This window comes from Theobroma cacao, chromosome 10, assembly GCF_053813885.1.
Source record: "Theobroma cacao isolate CCN51 chromosome 10, ASM5381388v1, whole genome shotgun sequence".
Classification (NCBI taxonomy): domain Eukaryota; kingdom Viridiplantae; phylum Streptophyta; class Magnoliopsida; order Malvales; family Malvaceae; genus Theobroma; species Theobroma cacao.
Window position 1 is genome coordinate 28428438 of NC_142648.1, and position 11684 is coordinate 28440121.

The 11684-nt window shown below is 33.5% G+C and overlaps 2 protein-coding genes and 1 pseudogene across 2 annotated transcripts; all 3 read left to right on the forward strand.

The window, feature by feature from the left end:
- The first annotated feature begins 1622 nt into the window (after window positions 1–1622).
- Window positions 1623–3419, forward strand: LOC18587454 (phenylalanine N-monooxygenase-like). Its single transcript, XM_018128936.2, has 2 exons — window positions 1623–2651; window positions 2787–3419. The coding sequence occupies exons 1-2, from the start codon at window positions 1623–1625 to the stop codon at window positions 3417–3419; spliced, it is 1662 nt and encodes a 553-aa protein (XP_017984425.2).
- A 2605-nt stretch (window positions 3420–6024) lies between these two features.
- On the forward strand, window positions 6025–6723 carry LOC148760591 (tryptophan N-monooxygenase CYP79A68 pseudogene; annotated as a pseudogene).
- A 206-nt stretch (window positions 6724–6929) lies between these two features.
- Window positions 6930–7562, forward strand: CYP79A4P (cytochrome P450, family 79, subfamily A, polypeptide 4). The gene has a single exon (XM_088802581.1). The coding sequence runs from the start codon at window positions 6936–6938 to the stop codon at window positions 7560–7562; it is 627 nt and encodes a 208-aa protein (XP_088658707.1). The 5' UTR covers window positions 6930–6935.
- The last annotated feature ends 4122 nt before the right edge of the window (window positions 7563–11684 follow it).

Sequence of the window (11684 nt, forward strand, 5' to 3'; positions counted from 1 at the left end):
ATGTATATATAGATACGTGCCTGTAGAGATGTCAATAAGTACCTTACATAAATATATAATTTTTTGTAATAGTTTTTTTTTTTGAAGAAAATGAAACATAAATAATTGACCTACTATTAAGTGTGTGTGTGTGTAGAGATGTCAATTCTTTTCTAATTTTGTACAAATGTATTGTGAATCTAGTCATTACACTGACATTTGGTGCATCCAATGTAAGTTGCTTTGACTTGAGTTGTATATGTCTACATTGTTTGCTCATTATAATGCAAAAATGGATACTTAAGAAAAATTCTGCATCTGTTTTCATCAATGCAGGATCCCATAAAATCCACTTTGATAGATGCTAATTATGTAAGAAACAATTCTCCTTATAATGAAAATCCTGAAAAGGTAAATACTTATGTTGAAAAGTTTGTCCTACTACTCCAAATTCAGAGTATCTAGTGCCTAAATAAGGTATACAAGATTGATTACCTAGAAAAGCAATTAATGAAAAGAGACCTTTTTGATTATATAAACCTAGTTCTTGTTTCTTTTAATATAACAATAAGTTATCAAAGTTCTACAATTCATTGTCATATAAGACTAATTACTTGGTATATATGATTTTCTGCAACTGTTTCCTTTCTAAAATGTGAGGACTTGAATAAGTGACCTATTAAAACGAATTTCGAGAAAAAAGAATTCTTTCTTGAACTATAGTAAGTTTGACAGTTTTATCATTGATTGCAATGCAAAACTAATAAACCGGTCTGTATGATTTTCTGTAACCGTTTTCTTTCAAGAAAACGGGAACTTGAATAAATGAACTCCTATTGAGACAATTTCGACAAAAACGAATTCGTTTTATTAAAACAACAAGTTATTAAATTTCTAACATTTATTACAAAGACTAAATAATTGGTATATATGATTTTTGGTACTAGTTTTTTTAAGAAGAAAATGAAACTTAGACAAATGACCTAATATTAAGACAAATTTCAAGAAAAAGAGATTCCTTTTAGTATAACAATAAGTTATCGCTGAGAAAAAAAACAATAAATTATTAAAGTTTTATCGTGAATTACCATTAGTGCCTAATTATAATTCAACCTGCGTGATTTTTTATTCCTTTTTTATTAGATTTATGTCAATTATATTTATATGTGATTTTTTTTATAATAGTTTTTTTTTGAAGAAAATGAAACATAAATAATTGACCCACTTTAAGTGTGTGTAGAGATGTGAAAATGGATACTTAAGGAAAATTTTGCATCTGTTTTCATCAATCCAGGATCCCATAAAATCCACTTTGACAGATGCGAAATATGCAAGAAACAATTCTTCTTATGAAGAAAATCTTGAAATGGTAAATACTTATGTTGGAAAGTTTGTCATACTACTCCAAATTCAAAGTATCTAATGTCTAAAAAGTTATACATGATTGATTACCTAAAAGAGAAATTAAGGACAAGAGACGTTTTCGATTATATAAACCTGGTTACCCTCGCTTTCTATTCATTCCAGACATCACATTCTAAGGAGAAGTTGAGAAAAATCTTCCATTGTCACCCAGTTAGAGCTATTCTTTCCCCAGATACTATCAGCTTTCTTTAAACCCGAAGGAAGCCTTGCTCTCAGCCATGGAAAATACTTCCTCAGAAAATGTTACCTTTTCATTGTTGTCATGGGGCTTGCTTGATTTTGCTACATCTAGACTTGTTTCTTTTCATTCAACGTTTCTCTTCGTGCTTCTCATTATATCCCTTTCTGTTGTCAAAGCAAAGGGCAAAGCCAGCAAGAGAAAGAGCGACCAAGCACCTCTCCCTCCAGGCCCAACCCCCTGGCCAATCATTGGAAACCTTCCGGAGATATGGAGAAAGAGGCCAGCCTTTCGGTGGATTCATGGCCTTATGAAGGAACTCCACACCGATATTCTTTGTGTCCGCCTTGCAAGCACTCATGTCGTCGCTGTCACTTCGCCTGCCATTGCTCGGGAGTTCTTGAAGAAATATGATTCAGTTTTTGCATCAAGGCCTGTTACGATGGCAACCGAGTACTCCAGCCGAAGGTTCTTGACAATAGCTGTGGTTCCGTGGGGAGATCAATGGAAGAAAATGAGAAGGGTTGTAACCTGTGAGATTGTCAGCGCATCCAAACTTCACTCTTTACTTGAGAACAGAACCGAAGAAGCTGATAACCTTGTTAGGTTCATCTACAACCAATGCAAGAGCAATGGCGGTGATAATTCCACTGCCTCAGCAGTCGTTAATCTAAGACTTGCAATGAGGCAATACAGCGGGAATGTCATCAGGAAGATGATATTCAACCGAAGATACTTTGGGGAAGGTAGAAAAGATGGAGGGCCTGGATATGAAGAAGAAGAGCATGTGGAATCACTCTTCACAGTGCTCAAGCACCTTTACTCTTTCATCTTATCAGACTATATACCCTGGTTGAGATCATTTGATTTGGAGGGCCATGAGAAGACTGTAAGGAAGGCCATGAAAATTGTGAATGACTACCAGGATCCCTTGATTGACGAGAGGGTCCAAGAGTGGAGGGAAGGCAAGAGGACGGAGTCTGAAGACCTCCTTGATGCCTTCATTTTAGCCAAGGATTCGAATGGGAAGCCGGCTCTTTCAATCGAAGAGATTAAAGCCCAATGCGCGGTGAGATAATCTAACCATACGTGCCTTTTTCGCCATGTGTTTTTGGTCTAGTTATAACAAAAATTAATTTGATTAGTTATTTATCATCAAATTTGCGTTTGGTATAATTCTATGAATGTTATTTTGTTTATGTAGGAGTTAATGCTTGCAACCGTAGACAATCCTTCAAATGCTGTGGAATGGGCAATGGCGGAAATGATCAACCAGCCTGAAATTCTCCTGAAAGCTGTCGAGGAAATAGATGCTGTGGTAGGAAAAGAGAGGCTGGTTCAAGAAGCTGACATTCCCAAACTCAACTACGTCAAAGCTTGTGCAAGGGAAGGCTTTCGTCTTCACCCCATTGCACCCTTTAACCTACCGCATGTCTCAACCGCCGACGCCACTGTTGCTGGCTACTTCATCCCCAAAGGTAGTCACGTCTTGCTTAGTCGTTACGGCCTAGGCCGGAACCCCAAGGTTTGGGATGACCCACTGAAGTTCAACCCTGAGCGCCATTTGAAGGATGGTTCCATGTGCGTTGGTCTGACGGAGACAGACCTGAGGTTCATTTCTTTCAGCACGGGGAGGCGCGGGTGCATGGGCGTGGCTCTTGGGACTGCAATGACCGTGATGCTGTTGGCAAGGCTTCTCCAAGGTTTCACTTGGAGGGTTCCACCGAATGAGGCAAACATCGATCTCTCTGAGGCAAAAGATGATCTCTTCATGGCCAAACCTTTGCATGCACTTGGTCAACCTCGATTGCCTGCTCATCTTTATCCAGCTAATTAATCAGTCATGGAAAAGCTTCAATCATGAATAAAGTTGTCATTGCTTTTTTAGAAAATGAATAAACCTATAATTAATTTGAATATTTCTTGTTATGATGCTCTTTTTATGAATGTTGATTTCAATTTCTCAATGTGTGCTTTGTGACTTTTGAATTCCATTACTTGCTGCTGAAGTATTTGGAAAATGCCCTTTCATTTTTTACTAATGATTTTATTTTTTATTTTTGATAATTCAAATAAATTTGTACTGTAATTAATTTATATTGAATAGTATGTAGTTTTAGGTTATTGGGTTTGAGGATGGAAATTTGATTTAAGGGGAGAGATTCATGGGATTTTCATTATTTTCATTTGAGAGTTTTTACCATTAATTGCAATACAAAACTAATAAACTGGTCTGTATGATTTTCGGTAACTATTTCCTTTCGAGAAAACGGGGACTAGAATAAATGATCTACTATTAAGACAAATTTCAAAAGAAAAAAAAGAATTCCTTTTAATAAAACAACAAGTTATCAAAGTTCTAACATTTATTGCAAAGACTAAATCCTTGGTATATATGATTTTTTGTAATATTTTTTATGAAGAAAATGAAACTTAGACAAATGACCTACTATTAAGACAAATTAAAAAAAAAAAAGAGATTTCTTTTAGTATAGCAATAAGTTATTGCTAAGAAAAAAAAGTTATTAAAGTTTTACTATCAATTACCATTAATGACTAATTATAATTCAGCCTGTATTTTTTTATTAGATTTATGTCAATTATATATATATATATATATGTGTGTGTATAGAGATGTTTATAAGTACCTTATATATATATATATATGAGTTTTTTGTAGTAGTTTTTATAGGAAGAAAAGGATACATAAATAATTGACCTACTATTACGAGTGTTTGTGTAGAGATGTCAGTTCTTTTCTATTTGGTACATATCATTTGTTTTGATTAAAAATGGAAAAAATGCACCAAAAAAAATTAAAACTTATTAAGTTTCGTTTCAAAAATAAATATTTCATTAAAGCAATATTTTTTAGTAATCCGTTTGATAATTTTTTTCATAATTTTATAACACATGTTTAGTTGTATATTATCATTTAAAAATTTATTAAACATTTAATACAAAATTATTAAATAGAAGGACATCAAATCAGACGCGAAATCTAGAAGGAGAAAATTCTGAACCTCGTCTTGTGAGGGCCATACAGCTCTAAGATTGACCTGTTGACTTGCTTTGATCAAGTCAAGGACCCATTCGGTTTGGGCAGCTTCTATTTCAATTCTAAAGTATGTGTGGAAAAAAAACCAATGCTTAAAGCAACTGTGGGAAAAACCAATGATTAAACCCATAATATTCTTTTCTATTGTGAATCTAGTCATTACATTGACATTTGGTGCATCCAATGTAAGTTTCTTGGAATTGAGTTGTATATGTCTACATTGTCTGCTCATTATAATGCAAAAATGGATACTTAAGAAAAATTCTGCATCTAGGATCCCATAAAATCCACTTTGATAGATGCTAATTATGTAAGAAACAATTCTTCTTATGATGAAAATCCTGAAAAGGTAAATACTCATGTTGTAAAGTTACTCTTTCCCTAGATACTATCAGCTTTCTTTAAACCAGAAATAGACCTGGCAATTGGTGTTAACGTGTCGTAAACTTGTCAGATACGATTAGACACGAAATATGTTAATGCTAAACACAAACACAACACGTTTAATATTCGAGTCTTAGATTTAAAATACGTACACATACACGTTTAATACACGTGTAATACGACACGACACGATTAACACGTTTATTAAACGTGTCAATATATGACACGACACGATTAATAGCACGTTTAACACGATTAACATGTTTAACATGATTAACACGTTTAACACGATTAAATAAAAATATTTACAATTAAATATAATTTTATTATTTAAATTTAAAATCTATAATTATAAAAATAATTATAATAAAACAAAAATAATAATAACATCAAATAATCACCAAGAGTTAAAAATTAGGGTTGAGCATGTATAATTACATTATACCCTTTATAAAATTAAAAAATTTATTAAAATAATTATTTAAAATTATTTATTAAGATTAAAATAGTTTTTAACTATTAATTTTTAATAGGTTAATAAATGTGTCACGTATACACGTTTAAATACGATAACACGATTAAGTAAACGTGTTTAAACGTATTTGTCGTGTCAGACACGATTAGACACGAAACACTTTAAAACTGAACTCAAAATCTATTTAGCCCGTGTCTTGTCATGTCGTGTTCAAAATTACCAAGTCTAACTTGAAGGAAGCCTTGCTCTTAGCCATGGAAAGTACTTCCTCATAAAATGTTACTTTTTCATTTTTTATCATGGGGCTTGCTTGATTTTGCTACCTCTAGACTTGTTTCTTTTCATTCAACCTTTCTCTTCGTGCTTCTCATTATTTTCCTTTTTGTTGTCAAAGGAAAGGGCAAAGCCAGCAAGAGAAAGAGCAACCAAGCACCTCTCCCTCCAGGCCCAACGCCCTGGCCAATCATTGGAAACCTTCCGGAGATATGGAGAAAGAGGCCAGCCTTTCGATGGATTCATGGCCTCATGAAAGAACTCCACACCGATATTCTTTGTGTCCGCCTTGCAAACACTCATGTCGTCGCTGTCACTTCGCCAGTCATTGCTCGAGAGTTCTTGAAGAAAAATGACTCAGTTTTTGCATCAAGGCCTGTTACGATGGCAACCGAGTACTCCAGCCGAAGGTTCTTGACCATAGCTGTGGTTCCGTGGGGAGATCAATGGAAGAAAATGAGAAAGGTTGTGACCTGTGAGATAGTCAGCGCATCCAAACTTCGCTCTTTACTTGAGAATAGAACCGAAGAAGCTGATAACCTTTTTAGGTTCATCTACAACCAATTTAAGAGCAATGGCGATGATAATTCCACCTCCTCAGCAGTCGTTAATCTAAGACTTGCAATGAGGCAATACAGCGGAAATGTCATGAGGAAGATGATATTCAACCGAAGATACTTTGGGGAAGGTAGAAAAGATGGAGGGCCTGGATATGAAGAAGAAGAGCATGTGGAATCACTCTTCACAGTGCTCAAGCAAGCTTACTCTTTCATCTTGTCAGACTCTATACCCTGGTTGAGATCATTTGATTTGGAGGGCCATGAGAAGACTGTCTGTAAGGCTATGAAAATTGTGAGTGAGTACCAGGATCCCTTGATTACGAGAGGGTCCAAGAGTGGAGAGAAGGCAAGACGACGGAGCCTGAAGACCTCCTTGATGCCTTCATTTTAGCCAAGGATTCGAATGGGAAGCCATCTCTTTCAATCGAAGAGATTAGAGTCCAATGTGCAGTGAGATAATCTAACCGTAGATTCCTTTTCTGCCATGTGTTTTTAGTCTAGTCATAACAAAAATTAATTTGATTAGTTCTAGTAATAGTAACAATATTTATCATCAAATTTGTGTTTGATATGTCTATGAATATTTTGTTTATGTAGGAGCTAATGCTTGCAACCGTAGACAATCCTTCAAATGCTGTGGAATGGGCAATGGCGGAAATGATCAACCAACCTGAAACTCTCCTGAAAGCAGTCGAGGAAATAGATGCTGTGGTCGGAAAAGAGAGGCTGGTTCAAGAAGCTGACATTCCCAAACTCAGCTATGTCAAAGCTTGTGCAAGGGAAGGCTTTCGTCTTCACCCCATTGCACCCTTTAACCTACCGCATGTCTCAACCGCCGACGCCACTGTTGCTGGCTACTTCATCCCCAAAGGTAGTCACGTCTTGCTCAGTCGTTACGGCCTAGGCCGGAACCCCAAGGTTTGGGATGACCCACTGAAGTTCAACCCTGAGCGCCATTTGAAGGATGGTTCCATGTGCGTTGATCTGACAGAGACAGACCTGAGGTTAATTTCTTTCAGCACAGGAAGGCGCGGGTGCATGGGCGTGGCTCTTGGGACTGCAATGACCGTGATGCTGTTGGCAAGGCTGCTCCAAGGTGTCACTTGGAGGGTTCCACCGAATGAGGTAAACATCGATCTCTCTGAGGCAAAAGATGATCTCTTCATGGCCAAACCTTTGCATGCACTTGGTCAACCTCGATTGCCTGCTCATCTTTATCCAGCTAATTAATCAGTCATGGAAAAGCTTCAGTTATGAATAAAGTTGTCATTGCTTCTTTAGAAAATGAATAAACCTGTAATTAATTTGAATATTTCTTGTTATGATGCTCTTTTATGAATGTTGATTTCAATTTCTCAATGTGTGCTTTGTGACTTTTGAATTACATTACTAGCTGCTGAAGTATTTGGAAAATGCCCTTTAATTGTTTACTAGTGATTTATTTTTATTTTTGATAATTCAAATAAACTTTGTACTGTAATTAATTTATGTTGAATAGTATGTAGTTTTATTATTATTATTTTGAAAACCAAATTTAACATATATATATTTTTAATTGAAATAAATACACAATGCAAATTTGATTTGTTTCAATACAGTGCTAGGTTATTGGGTTTGACGATGGAAATTTGATTTAAGGGGAGCGATTAATGGGATTTAAGGATGGGTTTAATTTGATTTGGGGAATGACCGTTCTTTTGTTTTTGTTTTCTTGGGTTGTTGATAGTCTGGTAATTTTGAGTTTTAACTTTAAACAAACATAGTAATTTTATCATTATTCAAGTTAGAAATATATATATTTAATTAAAATAATAAATTTGATGTAAAAGATGGGTTAAATGTTTAAAATATATATAAAAAATATTATTATAAGATAATTTGATCAACGTCCATGATAGATTTTCATATAAAATATGATCTAATACATATAAAAATTCATTAGGCATGGATTTGGATCATACGAAGGTGAGAAACTCTCTCTTACATCGCAAATTTCAAACCTCCTGTTAGTGGTATATGAAAGAAAAAAATTTCAATAGTTATCGCATAAGATTAATGATCCAATCTCTATGATTTTTTGTAGTAGTTTTATTTCAAAGAAATAGACAATTAAATAAATGATCTTCTATTGAAACAAATTTTGAAAAAAAAGGGTGTTTCTTTTAATATAAAAATAAGTTATCAAAGTTTTACCATTAATTGTCATATAAAACTAATAACTTGGTCTTTATTTTTTTTTATAATTATTTCCTTAGAAACAAGGAGAATTTGAATAAAAGACTTACTATCGAGACAAATTTCGAGAAAATAAAATTTCTTTAATGTAATAATGAGAAAATAAAAGAAGTGTATTAAGGCGGTTTTAGTATAATCATGGTTTCGAGAAAATAATAAAAATACATTTTCAATCTTCGTGATCAATATACCAGATTTGTTAGGTTTGATAATCTAGTTGATGCTAGGAGGGCTTGTTGTTTTTTTTAAGGGAGGAAGGGGTATTCGAACCCTTGCTTTCTAAGTAAAAGATTATGCATCAACTAATAAGCCAAATACTCAGGTACAAGAGGCTTGCTTGATGATGAACGAAGTCTGGATTATCAACCAAAAACTAAGTGTCATTTTAGCCCAATATGGTGACAAAGATACCTATTGGAGGAGAAGACAACCAATGATGATGGGAAGAATACCCCAAATGGAAGGAACCAACGATCAAACCATGGAACAAACTTCTGATGAGCGAAGAGGAGGACAAGGACAATCCTACTCTCAAGTAATAAGAAGAGTAAAGGAAACCCAAGAGTAGTCAATTTCAAAGAATGGAAAAAAAGGACAAGATGTAGGGAGACATTGAGTGTGGAGTAATGAAATCATTTGAATTGCCTTGAAAAAAAATGTTATATAAGACTAATTATTTGGTCGGGTGATTTTCTACAGTTGTTTTTTTCCAAGGAAATGAGGACTTTAATAAATGACCTACCATTGAGACAAGTTTCTAATATCAAAGTGCTACAATAAATTGCCAAATAAGAGTAATTCCCAAGTCGTTTGCTTGATTTTTTGTAACTATTTCCTTTCTAGACAAAGGAAATTTTAACAAATGCCCTATGATTGAGCTAACTTTCGAGAAAAAGAAATTCCTTTAAATATAACAATAAGTTATCAAAGTTTTACAAGTAATTGTCATATAAGACTAATTATTCAGTCCAGATGGTTTTTTGTAACTGTTTTCTTTTGATAAATTGGAGACATAAATAAAAGACCTACTGTTAAGATAAATTCTGTAAAAATGAAATTTTTTTTAGTATTATAATATGAGGGTTCTTCCATTAATTGCAATACACAACTAATTAACCAGTTTGTAACATTTTTTTGTAACTGTTTCCTTCTAAGAAAATGGGGATTGGAATAAGTGACCAACTATTGAGACAAATTTCGAGAAAAAGAAGTTCCTTTTAATATAACAATAAGTAATCAAAGTTCTAACCTTGATGGCTAAGACTTAATACTCATTATATAAGATTTTTTTGTAATAGTTTTTCTATTTATTTTACATTGAATTTATGTCATACATATGTACGTGTATATATATATGTATAGATGTATGTATATATATATGTAAATGTATGTGTGTGTGTGTTGATGTCAAAGTTCTACCTTCAAATGCCATGTAAGACAAATTACTTGCTGGTCGGTATGATTTTTTATAGTCGTTTCCTTCCGAGAAAATGAGGACTTAAACTATTGAGACAAATTCCATAAAAAAGGAATTCCTTTTGATTAAACAATAAATTATTAAAGTTTTAAAATTAGTTATCGTCTAAGACTTTTTTTTTGTTCGCTCAAACAATATATGGTTTCATTAAATAAGAGTTACTACAGCTCACACATTCCAGCTACCTAGAATGGTACAAAAGAAAGACCCACTGAATTTCCCTCATTTAAAGAGGATAACAACATCAAACAGATTCCATATTCCCTGTAGTTAATAGCTTGACAGCAACCTAATATTACATAAAAAATCATAACAGAAATACTATCAATATTGGAAACAAAAGAAAATCATACACTTCGTAGTTGTATTAACCCAACAACATAAACCTTCATCTCCTGCCATCTCCCACTAGCCACAGCTTCTCCTACCATATATTAGCATTGAATCAGATTCTACCACCAAGGATTTCCTCCCACACTACACTTCCTTTTTCTTACCTCCCCCTACACAGTACTGACCTTTTTTATGCCTTGGCTCTTGCCGTTGCCTCCTTAGCCATCTCCACTAGCAGCACGTCCTTTATTTCTTTTGCACATGAAGCCTACTCTTTGGCCTATACTGACCATTTTTCATTTCTTCTGGGCTTATCCTTATATTACTCTCCTTTCATGGGCCTACATTTTCCTCATCATTATTTTCCCCCTTTATCCCCAAACTCTCTTCATCTTTCTTCTTCTCAACCGGTTTCAATCTTTCTCCCTCTAACACTAATTAATTACTTGGCCTATATGATTTTTTGTAACCGCTTCTTTTGGAAAAATTGAGTACTTGAATAAGTGACCTACTGTTAAGACGAATTATGAGCAAAAGAAATTCTTTTTAGTATTACAATAAATTTGAGAGTTTTTACCATTAATTGCAATACAAAACTAATAAACCAGTCCGTATGATTTTTCGTAACTATTTCCTTCCAAGAAAATGGGGACTTGAATAAATGATCTACTATTGAGACAAATTTCAAGAAAAAGGAATTCCTTTTAATAAAACAATTAGTTATCAAAGTCCTAACATTTATTGCAAAGACTAAAAGCTTGGTATATATGATTTTTTGTAATAGTTTTTTTATGAAGAAAATGAAGCTTAGATGAATGACCTACTATTAAGACAAATTTCAAGAAAAAGAAATTTCTTTCAGTATAACAATAAGTTATTGTTGAGAAAAGAAATAAGTTATTAAAGTTTTATTGTCAATTACTATTAATGACTAATTATAAATCAGTCTGCATGATTTTTTATTAGATTTATGTCAATTATATATATATATATATGTATATATATAAATATGTGTGTGTAGAGATGTCAATAATTACCTTATATATATATATATATGATTTTTTTGTCATAGTTTTTTTCCGAAGAAAATGAAAAATATATAATGGACCTGCCATTAAGTGTGTGTAGACATGTCAATTCTTTTCTACTTTTGTAAAAATGTACTGCGAGTCCAATGTATTGTGTAGAGATGTCATTACACTGATATTTGGAGCATCCAATGTAAGTTTCTTTGACTTGAGCTGTATATGTTTACATTGTCTGCTAATTATAATGCAAAAGTGGATACTTAAGGAAAATTTTACATC